The sequence below is a fragment of the Peromyscus californicus genome, unplaced genomic scaffold, assembly GCF_007827085.1.
Source record: "Peromyscus californicus insignis strain IS unplaced genomic scaffold, ASM782708v3 Scaffold_14__1_contigs__length_90479793_seg_2, whole genome shotgun sequence".
Lineage (NCBI taxonomy): Eukaryota > Metazoa > Chordata > Mammalia > Rodentia > Cricetidae > Peromyscus > Peromyscus californicus.
Genome location: NW_026294436.1, coordinates 67,997,738 through 68,020,122, shown reverse-complemented (window position 1 = coordinate 68,020,122; position 22,385 = coordinate 67,997,738). Strand labels below are relative to the sequence as shown.

The 22,385-nt window shown below is 41.8% G+C and overlaps 1 protein-coding gene across 10 annotated transcripts; it reads left to right on the top strand.

Annotated features, from left to right (window-relative positions):
- Positions 1-10: 10 nt before the first annotated feature.
- Brox (BRO1 domain and CAAX motif containing) lies at positions 11-22,038 on the top strand. Of its 10 annotated transcripts, none has more exons than XM_052737905.1 (14): positions 11-130; positions 1,791-1,880; positions 2,159-2,299; positions 4,763-4,869; positions 5,414-5,510; positions 9,786-9,881; positions 11,372-11,444; positions 12,887-12,992; positions 13,947-14,036; positions 16,028-16,113; positions 17,401-17,482; positions 17,768-17,918; positions 18,932-19,091; positions 19,951-22,038. In XM_052737905.1, exons 3-14 carry the CDS (start codon positions 2,199-2,201, stop codon positions 20,035-20,037), a joined length of 1,236 nt encoding a protein of 411 aa, XP_052593865.1. In that variant the 5' UTR covers positions 11-130; positions 1,791-1,880; positions 2,159-2,198; the 3' UTR covers positions 20,038-22,038. The 10 variants fall into 10 exon arrangements, with proteins under 10 accessions (XP_052593865.1, XP_052593859.1, XP_052593864.1 ...); XM_052737899.1 differs by having other exon boundaries at positions 13-130; positions 2,183-2,299; XM_052737904.1 differs by lacking the exon at positions 11-130 and adding an exon at positions 202-407.
- Positions 22,039-22,385: the final 347 nt, after the last annotated feature.

Genomic DNA, 22,385 nt, shown 5'->3' with positions numbered 1-22,385 from the left:
GGCCACGCCCCGGTTAGGTTGAGGCCGCCCCAATCCGCCAAGGCCATCGCTACGACGGCATCCGGCCCTGGCTCGGGGACTCCCCGCGCCACATCCCTTCCTCTCTAGGACCCAGACAGGATCTGGAGAGGTAAGAGCAAGCGAAGGTTAGAAAGGGCAGGCAGACGGAGCGAGCCGAGGGGCTGCCACTGCGCGGCGGAACCCGCCCCTCTGAGACACGCACGGCAGCCTCTGCCGCTGTCATGGTCTCCAGTCACGTGACGCCCGCTCGCGGCTGGCCCCGCTTCCGGCCGCTCTAGCCCAGTAGTCTCGGTGCTACCGGCGCCTTCCTTGTCTCGCTGGCGGACTCGGTCCCGCCTTCCCTTTCCTCCAGCAGGAAGAGTGGCGTTCGGACTCTGAAGTCCCCGGTAAGCAGGTCAAGAGGTGTGTGAGCCCGTGATCTCCCTCCCCTCGAGTCCCTGCACTCCAGTAGGAGGGTCACCCCCTTCCAGGAGCTCCATTGACCCTCGGATGGTAGTCAGTGGAAGAATCGATGGTATTAACTGCTAGTTCGGCCGACTCTCCTCGCCCGGCGTCTCCTTTGGCTGTTAGAGAGCTTGCTAGACACAGAACAGTGGCCTGGCAGTCATCTGCTCGGCCTTCCGAGGTTGACAGGATCGGTGTGCCACCCTAAGGCCTGATCGCGGTCCAGGAGAAGGGTGCGTGGGGTCGCGGCCGGCTGACTCAGTAGAACACCCGGAGGAAGAGGCCGGGCGGTAAACAGGAAGTGGGCGCAGGCAGTGTCTAGACCGCAGGTAGGCTCCGGGGAGCTCCCGAGTTGGGAGGGGGTGTGTCAGCGAGCTCGTTCGAGGAGGTCTGGCAGGTGATGTTCTTTATATGTATTCGGGGTTCTACTTGGGGCTCTGCAGGCTCTTGAGGATGGGTGTGTCGTTCTTCGACCCCACCCTCCGAGTTCTTGAGACCTGAAGAGTGTGTGAAGGATGGAGAGTACAGTCATTACAAGAAACAGTCGCAGAAATTCTGTTTTCACAAATTTCCCTAGAGTAGGGTAGGCTCACTGGCTGCTGCGCTTGCGCAGGTGTTGAAGATGATTTGTATAGACGCTGTTTTGGTGATATGTTCTGAAAGGGCTTGTTAAATGTTTTGAGTCCTAAGTGGATCTGCCCAGGCTTTCACTGAGTTTATGATGCATTCTCTGTTCGTTAAATATCTGGTGCTTCCCCAAAATGGTTTGGCCATGAGTAAGTCTAACCTGAGTGGTCCATAATGTTGATATTTCAGAACACTGTACCCCTCCACACACTTTTCCCCCCTAATAAAGGCTGATTGAAAACCTGTGCAATGCCTGTAAATTACATTCACCTTATCAGAATCGCTTCTGTATTACTTCTGGAATCTAATGAGATGTTTGAGACTCCAACTTGGAGCCTTGTGTTACTAAATGCATTATCTACCCTGAAACTTTCAGGCAAAAAAAAAAAAAAAAAAAAAAGAACATACAGTGCTGCCTTTTTTCTTTTTGCTACAGTTTTTAAAGTTGACATTTCATTGAGGTAGCTTTTCAGATGTTTTTGTATTCACAGTTTATATTTTATATAAAAATGTTCTTAGTAGTTTTATACCCAGTCAGTTTATTACAGAACACAAGGTCCTTCGGTGCCAGCAATATGTGGAAAATAAAATGAATATGAGACTTATTTATTTCAAGTAGACTTAGTGTTAATGGGGGGATCCATTTGACTGTGTTAAGGAAATGAGACTCATCTGGTCCTGTACCTTCCTGTTTGCAGCTATCCAACCAAAGTCTCAGCTTTGCTTCTCAGAAGTGTAGTCTGGAGTCCTGCACAGCCAGCTTCTCAGGTTCTCCCCCAGACCCCCAGGTGAGAACACATTGTAGCAAGATCACTTATCTCCAGGGGATTTTTGTTTAATGCATTTTAAAGTTAGCACTGTTCTTCTGTATCTTATCACTGAAATTATTATGAACAAAATTCTCAATTTTCTTATACAGGCGTAATCGAAGTATCAATTTAAGATAAAATTCATTTGTGGTGTATTATATTTATATATGTACATTTTGTGTATAATAGCTTATGCATAAGTGTATATATCTTGTAAAAATAGCCAGCTTTTACATGTCTTTTTCCTAATTTTTCAGTTTTTATGTCTCTTCTGCCTGTAGAGCACATCTCGAGAAAATGACCCATTGGTTTCATAGGAACCCATTAAAAGCCACAGCTCCCGTGTCTTTTAACTACTATGGCATGATCACTGGTCCCCTTGCCTCAAAGATTTGCAAGTAAGTGTTACTGCAGCTTAAGCAGTGTTAGTTGGATAGTGATTCAAGGTACTTTATAAGTTCTGTGGTCAATACAGAAATGTGTGACACATTCCTAACATTAAACTCATAATAAATTTCTATTTTATCATTAACGGATGAAGATTAAATCATAGGATATTTAAGCTTTTGTAGTCATCAAGGCTACATCCTTAATTTTATATCGGTAAATGAGTCCCAGAAGGGCTAAATCAGTAACAGAGTTAAACTATATATTTCAACAGAGCCATAAGGTAGGATGTGAGTATTGTTATTGGGCTAGACAGTAAATTATTTATGTTCCAAGAAGGAAGAGTTTGCTATGATTTCAAATGCCTTCAAAGTAGTGATATAGGAGAAAGGACTTGAGCTGAGGTTCGCATAAATTGTTTAACTGACATCAGGAGTTGACAAACTCTGCCCACTGTGTTAGACCCCCTGCTTCTTTTGTTTCTGGTGTATGTGTGTGCGAGCGCATGCGTGCACTCCTGCCCGCTCATACTCATGCTAGTGCAATCACCCAAAGCTCAACATGCCCAAAGTTAAATTCATCTTAAAATTATACAAATTGAGAAAAGCATGCTTTAGAAATGTGTAATTTAGGCACAGGTGTGAGAACTGAATTCAGATTCCTAACATCCATATAAAAAATGGACAAGATAGCACACCTCTGAACCCCAGCACTGGGGCACAAGGTGTTTGTGGGGACAGGCAGATCCTAGAGCTCTCCGGCCAGCAAGTTCAGCCAAAATAGAAAGTTCTGGGTTCAGTGAGAGATACAGATATCTGACCTCTGGCTTGCACACATGCCCAGGTATGAATATTTGCACGTGTATAAACATATACACACTAACATGTATTTAGAATGAGAAGACTTGCAAACAATTTTGAAAACATTCAGAGAATATATTATATACTATGCATTCTGTGTATTTACAATTTAAATTTAGTCTTCAGCAGCTTAAACCTATTTTAAATGTCTTAAGTTAATGTCCATTGAATGTGATTTCTGGAACTCTGACAGTCTCCTGCATTAGATGTAGATGCAGATTAGAGATGCTATAGATCTAGGAGAGGAAGTCATTGAAGATGTGAGAATAGAGATCTCAAAAGAAAACCAAAGGCCAAAGACTGGTATTTTTATGTGGGAGAGAACTGGGGACATAGAGAAGAAATGTTGAATGGGGAGGAACATCTCAAAACTGTAGTGCTCACTGTGACCATGGTATTGCAAGAAGGAAAGCTGGGTATAAGACACTGTGTTACAAAAAGAATGGCTTGCAGGGGACAACTTAGGTAATTTAACCAAATGGTCACACGATTTTACATTTTCTGGATGTGTATATATATTCATAGACTATGTCAGATGCTTTGTGTGTAGTGCCAAATTTAGAAATTCAAAGGTTATTAAAATCATACACAAGTACATTAAATGGCTGTTTTCCCCAAAACTCTTGGCTAAAGAATGAAGAATGAGCTGGGTGGTAGCCCACGCCTTTAATTCCAGCATTTGGGATGCAGGCAAGCAGATCTCTGTGAATACAATGCTAGCTGGTCCACACCATTAGCTCCAGGATAGCCAAGGTTACGCACGAAAAACAAAACAAAAAAACAAATTACAAAAAAAAGGAATGAAGAATGAATTTTAAATACACTCAGTTGTTGTTTGTGTTACTGGAGACAGGGTCTCAGGTAGCCTGAGCTGATTCAAACTTGCCTTGGCTCTGTAGCTAAGAATCCCTCTTCCACCTCCTGAGAACTGCACTTACAGCTTTGTGTTGCCATGCCTGGTTGATAGTCTTGTTTTTAAAACTTGCTGTATATTTTTTATTGTATAATTGGGTGTGGTGGTATTGTGTACCCTAAAAAATTTACCTGAGGATCAGAGGACAGAGTTAGCTACTAGATTACACATGGAGGTCAGACAGTGGTGGCACACACCTTTAATCCCAGCACTTGAGATCTCAGGCCTTTGCTTGGGAAGTCACACGCCTTTAATCCCAGGAAGTAATATGGCAGGGCAGAGAAAAGTATATAAGGCGTAAGGAAACAGGAAATCACTCTCTTGAGGCTGAGCATTTTGTAGAGGTAAGAACTAGTGGCTGGCTGTTCTGCTTCTCTGATCTTTCAGCTGGCTCTGGGTTTTTTTTTTTTTTTATTATTAAAAGACCATGAAAGATTTGAACAACAGTTGGGCACATGCATTGCCCCTTTAATTAGACTGAGTTTATTTTTGTATAACTTTTGAAGTGATTGTTGTTAGAAACTTCATTTATTTCTAACATTGGCCCTAATTAAATTTATTCCTTGGAATTGGTACATGGTAAAGAAGCTAGCAGGGGGTCTGTATGTGTTGTTTTAAAGCTTTTAAGTTGTTGCCTCTGAGCTGCTTTTACGTAGTCTTTGACACACAACTTACTTCGCTTTACTGTCTGTTGATGCAAGTGATTTGAGATCATCCAGGACTCGGCTCCTCGAATTGTTCACTGATTTGAGCTGTAATCCGGAAATGATGAAGAATGCAGCAGACTTATATTTCTCACTTTTACAAGGTTAGTTACTTTTGTAAAGGTAAATGTTTTTAAAAACCAGCTATGTGGTAGTGTACATTTAACTTTTCAGATACAGATAGTTTTATCTTCCAGGCTATATTTGGAATGATTGGGTCTCAGAATGTGACCTTGTAAATGGTGGTACATAGTCTAATAGTCTGAAATTTGGATATATATATATAATAGAATATGTTATATATATATATATTATATATAATATATATAACATATTCTAATATTAGGAGACTATGTAAAATGTGGAAAGGAGAAAAGTATCAGAAGTTTCATTCAGACACCTGAAAAAGTAATTGTATGAATAAAAAAAAAAAAAAAACTTTTTGGTGGGGGAGGGGGGTTTGAGACAGCATTTTTCTGTATAGCCCAGGCTGTCCTGGAACTAGCTTTGTAGACCAGGCTGGCCTTGAACTCACAAAGATGCACCTGCCTGTCTTTCTAGTGCTGGGATTAAAGGCGTGCACCACCATTCTCAGCTAGAACAAATAATATTTGTTCTAAATTTAAAATATGTTGCATCTTTTTATAGGTTTCATAAATTCACCGGGTGACTCTACCCAAGAAAGCAAATTACGATATGTTCAGAGTTTCAAGTGGACTGATACATTGCAAGGACATGTTCCGAGGTGAGCCGTGCTAATGAGGCCCTAAATAAATCCAAGTCTGCTTTTAACTGGCCAGTGTATTTGAAGAAGAAAAACAGATAAGCAATTTCATTTGTTAGGAAATTAATTAAAACACTGACTTAAACTAAGGTGTATGCTATTAAGTTTGAAATAATGTGTTTCTACCTGACAAAATCTATTTTTGTGAAACATAAATATTAACTTTAAACACCTGGGCCTTAATAATGCCTAGCTTGCAGTTCAAAAAGGGCTTTATTTTTCTCTCCTCCTTTCTAGTTGTGTTTCTTACAATGTCCCTTTACAACTTTCTCACTACTCAACTTAATAATAGATCATGGTGCTGGTAACCTTCACTTTTTAAAAATGCAATTGGATTGTTAAAATGGCCATAGATCTTCATTTAATAAAAAATTAAAAGGGAGCCAGCAAAATGGCTCATTGTATAAAAGTGCTTGCTGCCAAGCCTAACAATCTGAGTTCAATTCCCAGAACCTACATAAAATAGAAGGAGAGAGCCAACTCCCATAATTTGCCTTTTGACTACCACACATGCCTTGTGGCACATGTGTATCCACAAACACAAATAAGTAAATAGATAAATAAAAAGATAAAGTAAAAATAGGAAGGCTGTAGCCAGGTACTTTTCTGCATCCTGCTCAGGCCCACAGCAGCTTATAAAATAACCACTCAGAGGCTTATATTAATTATAAATGCTTGGCCAATGGCTCAGGCTTATTACTAACTAGCTCTTACTTTTAAATTAACCCATTTCTATTAATCTGTGTTACCACATGGCCTGGTACTTATCGGTAATGCTCTGGCATCATACTCCTTCAGCAGCTGCTGTCATTTCTCCGACTCCGCCCTTCTTTCTCCCTGTATTCAGTTTGACTTTCCTGTCTGGCTATATTCTGCCCTGCCATAGGCCAAAGAAGCTTTATTATTAACCAATGATAGCAACATATTCACTGCATACAGAAAGACCATCCACAGCAGAAGGGATGTTAAAAATTCCAGAGCGGTGTTAAAATAGAAAGAATGGATGTTGGGTTCATAGATGCTGAGACACAACACAGATTTTCTATGAAGTGAACCTCTCCTTTAACTAGATTTTGATGTAATGATAATAGGGTACTGTGAAGAACAAAACAGGAAAATGTAGGCATGATGAATGACGTAATGCCAGGCCTCTATAGAATTAAGACATTGACTATGTGTTCCTTCCTTCCTTCCTTGGACATGTTATGTGGATTTTAGTAGTCTTGACTACCAAAGTTTTCCAAGACTTTTTCTGGTTTTTTTTGTGTGTGTGTGTGTGTGTAATCACTGTTTTTCATCTAGAATTAGGGATTGGTTGTTGTGAAGACTATTTTTTTAATTTATTTATTTGTATTTTATGTATATTAGTGTTTTGCCTGCATATATGTCTGTGTAAGGGTGTCAGATTCCCTGGAACAGGCATTACAGACATTTTGAGCTGCCATGTGGGTGCTGGAAATTGAACCCGGGTCCTCTGGAAGAGCAGCGAGTGCTCTTAACCACTGAGCCATCTCTCCAGCCCCATGAAGTCTATTTTTTAAGGATTAAGCCTTCATCATTATTACAATGGAAAGTTTGACAGGCCATAAAACGGCTTGAATTACATAAATTCAGTACTTTTCCCATATCATTCCCAATATTGTTTCCATGTTCCTGGGTGGTGGTTGTTATTATTGGTTGGTTGGGTTTTGTTTTGTTTTGTTTTGTTTTTTCAGCATTTCATGAGATAAATAGTGAGGAATTATATGATTAAGCTAAGCATGGTGGCATATGCTGATAAACCAAGCATGAGGGAAGCTGAGGCAGGAGGATCATGATCTTGAAACCAACCTGAGTGATAGAACAAGGCCTTGTCTCAAAAAAGAAATAAAATACAAAAAAAAAAAAAAATTATGTGATGTAACCTTAAGCACTACTCAGTATTCCGTACATATGAAACTGTGTTTGATTGCTTCATACTTAGAAATTGTGCTACATGTGTATTTGTGCCTAGACATTCTCTGCAGTTCAGGCTGCTCTCAGATTTATTATGAAGCTCAGGCTGGCCTGGAACTCATGGCAGTCCTCCTTCCTGTCATAGGCCCTGAAGTGCTGGCATTACAGGGGTGAGCAACCACACCCAGTTGAAAAATAAGTTTGGGGCTTTTTTTTTTTTTTTTTTTGGAGACAGGGTTTCTCTCTGTAGCTTTAGACCCTCTCCTGGAACTCACTCTGTAGGCCAGGCTGGCCTTGAACTCACAGAGATCTGCCTGCCTCTATCTCCCGAGTGCTGGGATTAAAGGCATGTACCATCATTGCCCAGCTGTCTCCTGTTTTTAGAAGGCATTGGTCTGTTTCCTCTTACTGCAGTGGTAGTTCTCAGTTTTCCATTTGTTCAGGAAGTGCTCTTGGAGTGTGGGCAGTAGTACTCTTGGAGAGTGTGTAGTAGTACTCTTGGAGTGTGGGCAGTAGTACTCTTGGAGTGTGGGCAGTAATACTCTTGGAGTGTGGGCAGTTACTTTTTGAGTAACTAATGACTATGACTTGTCTTTGTCTACCTCATGTTCCTTTTTTTATGATTGATTTATTTACTTTATGTATATGAGTGCTCTATCTGCATGTATAACTTTATGCCAGAAGAGGGCATAAAATCCCACTATAGATGGTTGTGAGCCACCATGTGGTTGCTGGGAATTGAACTAAGGACCCCTGGAAGAGCAGCCAGTGCTCTTAACTGCTGAGCCATCTCTCTAGCCCTGAAAAATCAATTTTTAATAGTACATGGTCATATTACTATTTAGACTGTGCTATTGAAATTGAGTGTTCTAAAACAAGATTATAGCTTGGTAGTAGAATACTTGTCTAGTATGTGTAAGGCCCTGGAATTGATCCTCAGAAACACACACACACACACACACACACACACACACACACACACACACACACATACTCACACACACTCACGCACACACATGCACGCCAGAAAAGATAGTTATTTATATGACATCATATGAATTAGCCAAACTGGGGCTGGCGAGCTGGTGTATTGAGAAGGTGCTTACTGCAAGCCTGCGGACCTGAGTTTGTTCCCCAAGACCCACATGGTGGGACAGAACCAGTTCCTGCAAGTTGTCCTCTGATGTCCACACATGCTCCATGGCATGGACACACACTCACTAAATAAAGTGTATTTCAAGTTTTTGTTTGTTTGTTTGTTTGTGCTTTAAATACATAGTTTTGGGTTCCATCCTAAGCTTTCTGACTTTTTAAGGAGGAGTCTCAGAAATATATAGTTTTAAAATTATTCTATGTAGCTTTGGGTACTACTTTTTCATGATTATTATTGTGGAATACATAGTTCATACTTGTGCTGGTTAATTTTTTTGTCAACTTAATGTAAACTAAGGCCATCTGGGAAGGGGGAACTCAGCTGAAAATATGCTTTTGTCAGACTGGCCTATGAGGCATTTTCTTGATGAATGATTCATGTGAGGAGGGGCCAGCCCACTCTGGGCGTTGCCACCCCTGGGCAGGTCATCTTGGATTGTGTGAAAAAGAAACTGAGAAAGCCATGGGGAGCAAACCAGTAAGCTGTGTTCCACCATGGCCTCTGCTTCATTTCTGCCTCCAGATTCCTGCCCTGAGTGTCTGTTCTGATGTCATGTTGGACTGTAAGCTGAAAGCTGAACTAAACCCTTTCTTTCTCCAGGTTATGTGTGTATACGAATGTGTGCGTGTATGTGTGTGATTTCTATCTTGGCAAATAGAAAGCAAACTAGGAAATTCTGGATCACTGTATTTAGATTGTTAATTACCTGTATCTATGTGTGTTAGTTCTATCTTTTTGTTTGTTTGTTTTGTTGTTGTTGTTTGAGACAGACTATCACTGTGTAGCCCTGGCTGTCCTGGAACTCACTCTGTGAACCAGGCTGGCCTCAAACTCATAGTGATCCACCTGCCTCTGCCTCCCAAGTGCTAGGATTAAAGGCCCAGCTGTATCTTCATAATTTTTTAAAATTACTGCACTTACGTATTTATTATTTATGTGTGTGGTCATGTGTAGGTGTGTGTGCCTGCATATGTGGAGATTAGAGAACAACATGCAGGAATCAGTGCTCTTCAACCGCGTGGGTCCCAGGGATTGAACGCAGCCCATCACAGTTGGTCGCAAGAGGCTTTACCTGCTAAGCCAAGCAAGCTTTGTACAGCAATGTCTTCATAATTTACAGAACTTAATGACTTAATTTTTAATTCCAGTGCCCAGCAGGATGCTGTTTTTGAATTGATTTCCATGGGATTTAACGTAGCATTGTGGTATACCAAATATGCTTCAAGATTGGCGGGAAAAGAAAAGTAAGTTAAAAAGCAGAAGTTGTGTGTGTGTGTGTGTGTGTGTGTGTGTGTATGTGTATTATTTTTTAAACATACTGAATTTAAGTCTAGGCTATTTTCTAAAATGTTTCACTTGAAGTAAGTAAAGGAGTCATTGTTCATACTTATGTTCTGCAGTTATGCAGCTTAATCTTTGTTTTGTAAATTTGTATTTATTGCTCTTGGGGTGGGAGAGGGGCACACAGGCCAGGGTGCATGAGGAGGTCAGAGGTCAGCTTGTGGAATAGATTCTCTCCTTCCACCTTTACATGGCTTCCAGAGATTGATTCCAGGTTGCCAGCTTGTGCAGCAAGCCGTCTCACCCTCTCTGTACTCTAGTTTTAAAAGGAAAAGGTTCTCATTACCTTGTTACAGTGGTAGATTTAAGTGAGGCCCCAAACTAAGAAGTCATTAAAAATGTGCCGATTGGACTACATTTAAAGTACTATAAACAAAGATTTAAAACAGTGACAGAATTGGTCAGCAAAACTGCAACTCATTATTAAGTTGTCTGTTTTTTAATGTATAATCTAAAAATCAACAAATGCCATCAAGTCGGTTGAAAATAAAGGATGTGAATAGGCACTTCATAGAAAAGGAGGTACAAAAAGCTTGTAAGCATATGAAAAGATGTTTAGAAGACTCAAGAATTGCGCGAAGCCGGTGAGGAAGCTCAGTGGGTCAAGGTGCTTGCCACCCAGTGATGTAAGCCTGAGCTGGACCCAGAACCCACGGCACGAGGGAGGGAGAGAACCGAACCCACAGACTTGTCCTGTGACCTCCCCTCATGCATCTGTGCACACAGAGAAAGTAACATTTTTTAAGAATTGTAAAATTAAATGAGACAACTTTTGTAGTGACTAACGTGGATACAGCATTAGGAAACTGGCACATCCCTTGGGATTCATCCATACATAATAATCTGCAGCCATTTAAACATGAGTCGTGGTTGCCGAAGTAAAATGATTCAAATGAACAGAGTAGTGTGTGCAGCTACCGTGGTGCGTTAAGTTCATAATATTTTGTATTTGTTTATGGCAGAACCATCTGGAAAGAAATAAGACTGTTTAGCATTTATTTACTTCTAGGCAAGGTCTCTGTTCGCTTGCAGAGTCTTGAAATATATTTCATGTGCATTTTTAATTGTTTTTGGTGTCAAATTAGATTGTTTTCTTTTTAAGGAAGAAAACTAATAATAAGAAACACCAATAGCTAATTTAGTTTTCTGATGTTTTTAAAGTGTGGGTGTGGGTGTGTGCACATGCCAGAGGCATTGTCACCCTGGAGCTGGAGTCACAGGCAGTTGTGAGCCGCCTGACATGGGTGCTGGGAGCTGACCTGAGTCTTCTGCAAGAGCAGCAGGAGCTCTTAGCCACTGAGCCATTTCCCGAGCCGTGGTGTTCTGATACGTGTTAGCTATTAGTACCAGAACTAAGACTCATCCTCTAACTAACATAACCATTGTCTTAAAGCATAACAGAAGATGAAGCAAAAGACGTCCATCGAAGCCTAAAAATTGCAGCCGGGATTTTTAAACATTTAAAGGTACGGGGGGGGGGGGCACATTAATTCTTGGACTGTATGGTGGGATTAGTAACTCCATGTGTCAAAGAGGTAGTATAGTCCCTCCAGTAAATGTGGGGAGTTGGTTCAAGAACAGACTGCCCTTCCACATCTCCATACCAAAGTCTAGATTCCTAAGTGACTTGGGCTCTGTATGTAAACCGTGCACATTCCTGTGCCTTGTAAATCATCTCTTGTCTACCAGCACCGTGTAGTTCGATGTGAGTGCTCGTCCTACGTATAGTCTAGAGAATGGTTGACAAGGAAACTGTACAGACTCGGCACAGATGCAGCCTCGGTGGCTGAGCGCCCATGTGGAGTGCTCAGGTCTGAGCCAACTGTGCACGTTGTACATTAACCACCTTATTGGTGAACTACAGCCAGTTTCTGTGTTAATCGCTCCATTTTTACCTTAAAGTTGGTGAGTCATAACTAGAAGTTTTAAGTTATAATATTCTGCTTGCGCCGGGCAGTGGTGGCGCACGCCTTTAATCCCAGCACTCGGGAGGCAGAGCCAGGTGGATCTCTGTGAGTTCGAGGCCAGCCTGGACTACCAAGTGAGTTCCAGGAATGGCTCAAAGCTACACAGAGAAACCCTGTCTCGAAAAAAACAAACAAACAAACAAAAAAAAAACCAATAATATTCTGCTTGCTTTTCTGTCTCTTACCCTGAGTGAAAACAAAACAGGTGAACTAACGTCTGTGCTGTTGTGCATCGCTCTCTGCTGCGGCTGGGAGCAGTCACAGTTCCTCAGCACTCACTCTGAGGCTGGCTCTCTGCTGCGGCCGGCCGGGAGCAGTCACGGTTCCTCAGCACTCACTCTGAGGCTGGCTCTCTGCTGCGGCCGGGAGCAGTCACAGTTCCTCAGCACTGACTCTGAGGCTGCCTTCTGGGTCTCACTGGCCAGCCAATCACTGCAATCTAATAATGTCAGATAACCTGAAGATAGGATGGGAACTCTGATGAAAAATCCTGTCTTCCTCTGAGACTGCCCTTCTGCTTCCTTCTGATTGAAACTGCTGCTTACTAAGGGCCCCTTGGAGGCAGCTTTAAGGTGTTTTGCATCCTGAATTAGATGTAGAATTTGTAGTATTTTCTTTTCATCATTAGTTCTTACTGTGAATGAACAATTCACAGTACAAAAGAGAATTTTGGTTACTGTTGCTTTCTAAGATGAAAGCGTGCTTTGCATTATATTGCATTGGCAAATCTATCCATAAACTAAATTTTGTTGTTGGATTTTTTTGTAAAAGTTGACGTTGAATACACAACACCTCACCTGTGAGCTTGTAACCACTGCCTGGTCTGTTCCTTTAGGTTCCCAGTGAGTCTCTAAGTTGAGTGTCCCGTAAGTCGCGTCTTCAGCTCAGACCGTAGTGTTAACATGAGATTGACATGTTTGTTTTCTGTTCTTTCTCTGTAGGAAAGTCATATACCCAAACTTCTTACACAAGCAGAAAAGGGACAGGACTTAGAGGCTCGGCTCATAGATGCTTACATCATCCAGTGCCAGGCTGAGGCTCAAGAAGGTATCTAAATACTCGAAGGTGTTTTGTTTTTAAGAATGTTTATGTTGGCTTTTGATTCTTTTAGAAAATACCAGAATTAGCCTTATTGTGTTTCAGGTTTGAAGAATTGATTATGAGGGTCATTTTACCTTTAACATTTCCTTTGCTGTTCAGAGAGCTCCTTCCAGCTAATGTTCCTTTAAAGAGGATTTTGATTTCATGTCTTTTGACAGCATTAATGTTAATCTTTGGGTTTTCTTTTTAAGATTAATTTTTAGGGGGGTGTGTGTGTGTGTGTGTGTGTTTGTGTGTGTGTGTGAGAGAGAGAGAGACAGAGACAGAGACAGAGACAGAGACAGACAGAGAGAGTTTGGTAGGGTTATATGTGCAGGTGCCTTGGAGGTCAGAAGAGGGTGCCAAATCCTCTGAAGCTGGAGTTACAGGTGGTTGTGACCCGCCCAAAATGCATGTTGGGAACTGAACTGGGTTCTTCTGAGAAAGCACTATGCTCTCTTAACTATGAGATATCACTCCAGCTGCAAACATTAACTCTTTACTGATCTTCCTCCTGTGGTGTGCTTATTATTTTTCTTCTTCCACTCAGTAACTTACCTTGAAGTCTTCATCTGTCAATTGCAGAAAACAGTAAAGTAACTCCTATAAACTTTTTGTCTGTATTTCAAAATTGAGTGCTTTCAAAGTCTTTTTCTTCTTTATGTTATTGCTATTCTGTAGTAATTCTCTGTTATTGACTAATCGTTGGCTAATAGTGATTTAAAGATACTGGATCAGAAACACAAAATCAGTATTTTCTTTTTGTGTTTATATTTTCTATAAATTTTTACACTAAAATGTATTTAAAAAAAACCCTGAAAATCTGAAAGAAGACTATCAGGCTATCTTTTGCTGTTATGACTGAACGTCCCATAAATGGATGTGAACTTAGAGATTGTATTTATTGTGTTTCGGTTACAGTAACAATTGCCCGAGCAATTGAATTGAAGCATGCTCCAGGACTGATCGCTGCACTTGCCTATGAAACGGCCAGCTTCTACCAGAAAGCAGGTAAGCTCATCGCTTTGTTACATTCATGGTCCTTAGATTTTTCATGTTCATTTGATTTTTTTGCTGATAAGGGAAGAAAGAGAGATTCTCATATTTTCCATTGTAATACTAGAATAAAATCTTTGGGGTTTTGGCCTTGTTTAAAATAAGAGGCCAGGCATGGTCGCACAGGTACTCCAGAGGCTCAAGGCCTGTCTGGACTACAGAGTAAGATCAAGGCTAGTCTGGGCAATTTGTCTCAAGAACAGGGAGATAGCTCTGTGGGTAAAGTGTGCCATGCGAGCATTAGGACCTAAGTTTGATCTGTAGGATGTAAAAAATCCAGGCGTGATGACATGTGCTTGGGATCTTAGAGCCAGGGAGTAGGAGTCGAGGGGGATCCCTGTGGCTTGCTAACCAGCCAGCCTCGCTCAATCAGTAAGTTCCAGGTAAAAGTGAAGAGACCTTGTCTCAGCAGATAGGGTGAATAGCCTCCACATATACACGCGCGCACACACACATACACACACACACACACACACACACACACACACACACACACCCCTCCACACATACACTCCTCTCAGACACAGATATGCACGTATACGTGTTAATTAATTAATGTTATAAGTTAATGTGTGAGAAGCTGGGGATATAGCTAGTAGAAGAGCACTTGAGTCAGCCCCAGTGTCTCACAGCTGATGTATTGCACGGCTTCTAATGGGAAAGAAGGATAGTGTTGTGCTTCCCACCGGTTATATCCGGTTATGTGCAGCCTTGGCTCTTCTTAGTCTTTATAACAGTCTTATTTATGTATTTAGTTAGTTAGTTTGTTTTTAAGACTGAGTCCTTCTGTGTTGCCTTAGCTGTCCTAGAACTCACTATGTAGACCAGACTGGCCACAAACTCAAGAGCTCCACCTGCCTTCCAAGTGCTGAGACTAAAGTCATGCCCAGATATTTATAACCGTTTTATAATTGCTATCGTTATTTAGCTAAGAATAGGAATAGTGTTACATATTACATAGAACAGGGAAGTGTTACATGACCACCAATCACTTGAGTGCTAGCATGTGGAAGGTGGGACCACCAATCACTTGAGTGCTAGCATGTGGAAGGTGGGACCACCAATAACTTGGGTGCTAACATGTGGAAGGTGGGACCCACAACTTGGTGCCTGTGATCTAGGAAACATACTTAACTTTCTGTTTGGAGGATCATTACTATTTCAGTTGCTGAGTACATAAGAGTAAACTCATAGTCTAGGGAAGGAGATGAACTTGGAGTCAGATCATGATGTAAGATACAACATCAGTGATGTAAGAAACTGAACAGTGTGGGCGTGCTAGAGAATGCTTGCGAGAGGAAAGCAGCTTTTTAGTCTCATTTCAAAACAGTGAATTTGACTGGATTGTAATTTTGAAAGAAAATTCCCACCTCATATACGGGCTTGCTGTGTGAAGGGATAGGCAGGCTCAGTGGTTAAGAAGAAATTGTATGGGCTTTGGAGGAAATGAAGAAAGGTTTGCCAGTGATAATGAAGTTGAAAATAAAGAAAACAAAAGTCGATTTAGGAAGTATTTGGATTATGTGAGCATGTGTGGGTATGTGAGTGAGTGAATGTATTTTTAATGCACGGTTCAGTACTGGTTGAATGGATATTATGAGTTGTTTGTAGTAGGCAAATAGAGTACTGTCTGCATGGCTATATTACATACAGTTTTGAAGCTATGATAGAAATGCTTGCTTTGAAATCTTTTGTCCTATCTTTTTTTTGTCATTAACTTAAAGCCACATTAACCATCAAATTGAAGAGGTACTTATTATGTTGTTCAAATATGTAATTATGAGGAAATAAACCATGTTAAGTATTTAGGGTTTTTTTTCATAATGTATGAAAGCTGGAAGTTAGACTAGATGGCATTATGTTTTTAGCACCAGAACACAGGAACTAAGAAATGTTCCAGTGAAAGTGGGTGAAATGATATTTTGCTTTTTAAAATGTAACTTTAGATCATACTTTATCCAGTTTGGAGCCTGCATACTCCGCTAAATGGAGGAAATACCTGCACTTGAAGATGTGCTTCTACACGGCCTATGTAAGTACCAGCAGCCTACAGACGGGGAGGTTACTCTCCGGCCCTTGATTGCCAGGCCTCTCATCTCACCACTAATCATTAGCAGCAAGCCAGGGACAGGCAGCTCTCAGGAAGTGTTCACTGGCCGGAATGAGTGGAAGGAGAGGATAGAGAATTGGAGACCTAGAGTTGCTGCATGGTCCCAAGGCGTATTTTCAGGCTGGACACGTAATGAGAATTCTCCAGTTGTGTTACCCTGTCCATTGAGGAGGGTATCCTCAGACTCTAATCTTAATGGCTTGGGAAGATGGAGGTGGCGAGCAAGTGTAAAGAACTGCATTCAGATCCCCAGAAGCCACGTCAAGCTGGATGCAGTAGTGCACATCTGTAATGCCACCCCTACAGTGAGACAGAAAAAATGCCAGCAGCTGGCCTTGCATGCCTCACATCAAGTAACAGAACACCCCGCCTCAAACAGAGCGGAAGGCCGGGACTGAGGCCAAGGTTGGCCTCTGACCACCTGCCTCACTCACATCTCTATACACACAGTGATTTTGTTGTTGCTGTTTTATTTTAATCCTGAGGCATACCACGCAGTGTATATGACCTGGGTGAGAACCACCAGTGTGCATCATTGTAGAAGTTCTTTACCAGTTGGTTAAACCACCAAACTTAAGATTGTTATCATGTGAGAGGCAGTCACAACCTTTTTCAGAGTTAAGTAATTGTCTGTCCCTTACATGCCATAATGCTTTCCAACATACTACTGCTCAGCACCGTGTCTGTTTCAACAGATTTTAATGAGCAGACTTCCAGGCTGATGCATTTTTCTTAAAACCTATGGTCCTTCCTGGGTGTGGTGAAACATACCTGTAATCCTAGTGTTTGAAGCTGAGACTGGAGGATCCTGAACCCAGCCTGAACTAAAGAAGACCTTGGTTGGTGGGAGGAGGGGACATGGACAAGGAAGGGGACACATGGAATGGGACAAGCAGCAGACTCTCTACTCTTTCATCTCAGGAGGCTAGCCTCTCCCTTTACCTATGTGTAACGAAGAACTGACTCCTTTATTTACCTCTGTCCTCTTTTTAAAACAAGTCTCAGTTAGCTGGTTTTGCTCTTGGAACATAGTGTGACAAGTCTGCTTTGCCTCAGGGCTGGACCTAACTGTACCTTTGATTTGGGCAGAGATGGAGGGAAGCCCACCCCAAGTAAAAGATTGCACTGTAGTCCACACAGTGACTGACAGTGTTTGTCTGACATGTAACTTCAAGGACAGAATATATGAAAATGTGTTTCTTTTACCAGGCATATTGTTACCATGGCCAGACTCTGTTGGCTAGTGATAAATGTGGAGAAGCAATCAGGGCTCTCCAAGAAGCAGAAAAATGTAAGTTTTGCTTTCAGAATTTTAACTCCCCTTTAAAAAAAACCCTTTCATCCTAAAGGGAATGAGTAGATTCTGGCTGAGTTCATAAAAGGAAATAGGCAAGATGGTTGGAGAACAGAAAAAAAATTCTTCTCCTTGAGCCTGTAGAAGATGCAGCCTTCCGCCAGCACTGTCCCTGTGCTGCGCGTCTGGCAGGTGACAGAGCGGAGGTGGCTGCCCTGGCTCACAGCCTTTGAGCACGCACAGCAGGGCGCAGCTGTTCTGAGACCGCTGTCCTCTCTGCAGTATACGCGGAGGCCGAAGCCCTGTGCAAAGAGTACGGGGAAACCAAGGGACCGGGACCCACAGCCAAGCCCTCGGGTCACCTGTTCTTTCGGAAGCTTGGAAGCCTTGTGAAGAACACCCTGGACAGATGTCAGCGAGAGAACGGGTTCATGTGAGTCGCCGCTCACTCCTGATACTACTACCGCAGGGATTGCAGTTGTTTAAATAGTAACATTTGAGTAACGGCTTTCTCTCCAGTCTCAAGGGAGTGGTCTTAAATTGTATTTAAATTAATATTTTCTTTTTAAATCGGTGATAAAGTTGTTTGTAAGGCTTTTTAGTCTATATATGGTGATGTCGTAAAAAACAGGTTTAAAATCTAAACGTGAATTGTTAACGTAAGTTTATTTCATCAGGATACTCCTATAAAGACTTCATTTTCTCTTAACTTTGTTTCCATATGCTACTTCGATGTGGGGTGTGTGTGTGTGTGTGTGTGTGTGTGTGTGATCAGCTTCTTTGCATATTTGTCTCACTCTGGTTTGAGCTAACTATAAAGAAAGAAATTTTAATTTTCTCATAATTCTTTCTGCTCCCTTTGGGCAGTAAGACCAAGGCTGTTAGTAAGTTAGTGTACAAACTGTAGTTCGGTGCCTTCCTAAGCTGGGCCAATCACTCTCGCCCCTGCCTACCTTTTTATGTACTTCCTGTGATACTCAGCGTTTGCTCACTGAACTTTTCACTTGTCTGTTTTTATCACTTCCCTTGAAAATGGACTGCACCCCCGAATGCCGGCCCACCGCCCCACTTTGCCTTCTTTCTGCCTTTTTTTTTGGTTTTTTTTGGATTTTTCGAGACAGGGTTTCTCTGTGTAGCTTTGTGCCTTTTCCTGGAACTCACTTGGTAGCCCAGGCTGGCCTCGAACTCACAGAGATCCGCCTGGCTCTGCCTCCCGAGTGCTGGGATTAAAGGCGTGTGCCACCACTGCCCGGCTTCTTTCTGCCTTTGGAAGCCTCTGTTGCACTGTTCTGTAACTGATGGGGCTTCCTGACTTTCTCATCTGGCCCTCTGGGACTGTGCCCCAAGGGCAGAGAACTGTCAGACTCATTGTAGCCTTGAACATATTAGGTGCTCCAGTAGTTGTGGAATAAATGAATAAACCACTCTTTAAATTGCTTTTTGCAGTTACTTTCAAAAAATCCCAACAGAAGCCCCACAGCTGGAACTCAAAGCAAACTACGGGCTGGTGGAGCCTGTGCCTTTCGAATTTCCTCCTCTGAGTGCTCACTGGACGCCGGAAGCGCTGGCCGCATTTGATCTCACCAAGAGACCCAAGGATGACAGTGTATGTGAACAACGGGGCTTTTCCTCCAGTCACAGACGTTTAAGACGTTTCGAGCTAGTTTGCGATGTCCGTCTACTTGAGCAGGTCTATGTATTTGTCTAAATGCTCAGTTAGCTCACGGCGGTGCTGCTTCCACTCGGTTGTAGATTGCTCTCAGAAGTAGCCCTGCGCCTTCAGTGACTTCTAGATTCCTGTGTAATTTACTGACATTGTTGCAGTACATTATCTCATTTTCACAGCTTGTCAGGGGGAAAGGTCATCCATGTTGATGTTGTTGTAGCAATGCCTGACCCCTTCTGACCCTGGGTATTTGAAGATTCAATTTAACTTCAGCACTCCATTAGTCATCCAGGAGTGAAGTAGAATGCTTTTGCATTCGTTTATGCCTAAGCAGCCCTTGGTGCTCTGAGTCAGGTGGTAGCTCACAGAGAAAGTTTTATGTGTAATTACCAAAAGACTAGGGATCTGTGACCGAAGGAGTGGGGACTGTTTCCTCCCCACACAAGTACTCCTTAAAATAATCCTTTTTTCTTCCTATTGAGCCTCTAAGACAGACAGTACCTTCAAAGATAGCTTATATTGTCATAAATGATCTCGACACTCCAGGGTTCCCTTCCCAAGTTTTTCCTTCCTCAGAATCGTAGAGGGGGAGTCCTGTTGGGACTTGGGTCCAGCAGTCTAGGTTTGCATCCACTGGGGTGTTGCCTGTGGGCAGCATTGGAAAGTGCATCTTCTGGAATAGTGTGGGTAGCCTCAATGCTGTCCTTCAAATACAGTACCTTTGAAGGTCTGAAGTAGAGGACATCTGTGGGTTTTCTCAATCTCCATTTGCATATTTACTTTGTTTCTTTCTCCCTAGGTCAAACCCAAACCGGAAGAAGAGGTGAAACCTGTAAAAGAACCAGATATCAAACCTCAAAAGGACACTGGGTGTTCTGTCTCTTAAGAATGTAACACTTGCTTAGAAATCTTGCTGCCAGTTCATAGGGGACTTTTTCTGATTTCTCTGAAGCCCATAGGGTAATTATTAACCTCAGAGGGACTTGGCCTTTTGTTTATTTATTCTTGATTTTTAACATAGAGGTGTTTCATGCTTTTGTTTCTGGGCTCTGCTTTTTTAATCAGGACAGCATTTGGAAGGGTTGTTTTTTACATCTTTAATGAGTGTATGTGGGGGTTGGACCTTGTCTGAACCCTGGATAGTAAGTTTCATGTTAATGTTTTTCTACCTTCACAAAAAATGTTTGTTTTCCTTCTTGTTTGATACCAGAAGAATGTTTTGAAAAGAAATAGGTTCACCTCTCATCACGGAGTCTAACACAGTTTTCTGGTGGGAAAAGAAAATCGCAGTTAAAAATCAGAAACCTTCAGACCGAACTCTTTCCGTACACTTACCAGTCAGTAATTTACTGGAAGATCAGTGTTTAGGAGAATGTGGAACTACTTGAAAACAGCGGTGACTGGTCTCCTGCCTGGCGTGCGCTTCCCTTCCCTGCACAGTCCCACGCTCCCAGCGTCACCCTCAGAATCCAGACAGTGGTTTTTTATAAGTACCTTTTCTAATGAATTTTTTTACTTAAGGGACAAAGCTTTGTACTAGCATTTGGTGTTTCTTTGTAGAGAGATGAAAAGAGTGGACATGTGTTTTAAAGAAGTAAAAGATTGCATGTTGTAAAGAGAGCCTTCATAAACTAAATCAAGATAGGTTGTCCTGGATCACACTGATAACTCCTTTGTTAAAAGCATTTTAAGAAAATGCCCTTCGTTTCCTGATTTTGGTGTACATTGTGTTTTTAACATGGTTTTCTTCAGTATATGGCCTATCAGAATTGTTTGGCTGTAGGCCAGAGGCCATAGCAGCAAAAGGTTAGGATGTAGACATAAAATATGATCTTCACAGTGGGTTGCACTAGTTAAACAGTTTGGTTATATCCACAGCCTGGGAACTGGAGGATGTGTGACACTTTAACGGGTCACACATCTCTCGTGTGTCCTACTTGGTTACTCTCCTGCGGTGTTAACTCCTTTCATAGGTGGCAGATTGGCTCACGTGATAGGAACAGTAGTGTACATGAGAGCTTTCTGGGAGTCAGGCAGTGTGCAGGCATGTAGACAGACCACTGCATCCACATAGCAACCCTGTGAGAAACACATCGGTCTACAGAAAGTATTGAAAGGAATATACATCTCATGATGAAGAATGGACAGATTATACCTTCAATCAAGATTGTAGTCAATAAATCATATATCATAGTTTACACTCCTTTGAAAAGCTACATAGAATCAATGAGCTCCTTTTTTTTTTATAGAAATGCTAGTTACAGCTTACAATGTCTATTTAATATTTGAAACTGCAGCTTTCAGAACACTTGGAGAAACTACTGAATGGGCATTAAGTTTCATTTTGCTGCCTGTAGGAAAAAATAACAAGTTTCACCCTTCCTACAGAGTCACTTGTCCTAAATGCCAGTTACTGACAGAGCTCTAAGTAGTCCTTGCTCCTGTCTGTTTACCCTCTGCCTGTGGGACTTATTTTAGGTACTAGTACTCATTAACCTAGGTAGTGAGATTTTTGTGGACTGGCTAAACTGCCACTAATGAAAGGGAAACACAGAATGTGTCCGGCACATCTATAAAGTACAGTAGGTACAGGTCTTGAAATCCTTAATTGATGGTGTTCACATGGTCAGATGAGAAGTCTTGTGTTGACTGAAGAGGTACCACCAGATGCCTAACATGCCCCGTTATATAAGATCCTAAGTGGTATTGGGAATTTGAGGAGATATCAAATGTGAAGCCCCGGCATGAAGCCTGTAGGGAGATGGATTGTACATTAGTGTTGCATGAATTTCATAGCAGGCAAGGACAGCTCACATGCTATTTCTGCTCAGTGTTTATATAATGAGTTCTCTTTTTATTTATGAAAATAAAAGCAATTTTACTTACATTTCCACTGGATTTTTTTTTGTGTGTGTGTGTTTTGTATGTAGCTAGTAGCATATTTAGTATAGTACAAATTCTTTCTTACAGTAATAATTTTAAATGACATTTGTGTCAGTTCTGTGCTTGCTGAGTTAATTTCCTTGACATACTTAGTTTATGCTTGTGGTTGTATTGGTACTTAACCACCTCATAATGTGAAAAGTACAATTTTAATTGGCTCATCTAGCTCATATTACAAGTACAGCATAATATTTTGTGTGTTGTGGCTAGCTGGGCATGAGCACTTCCTAAGGAGCTTCCAGGCTACTCACTTCCAGAATTTCAAACAGTACTTAATGCACCATCTGCCAT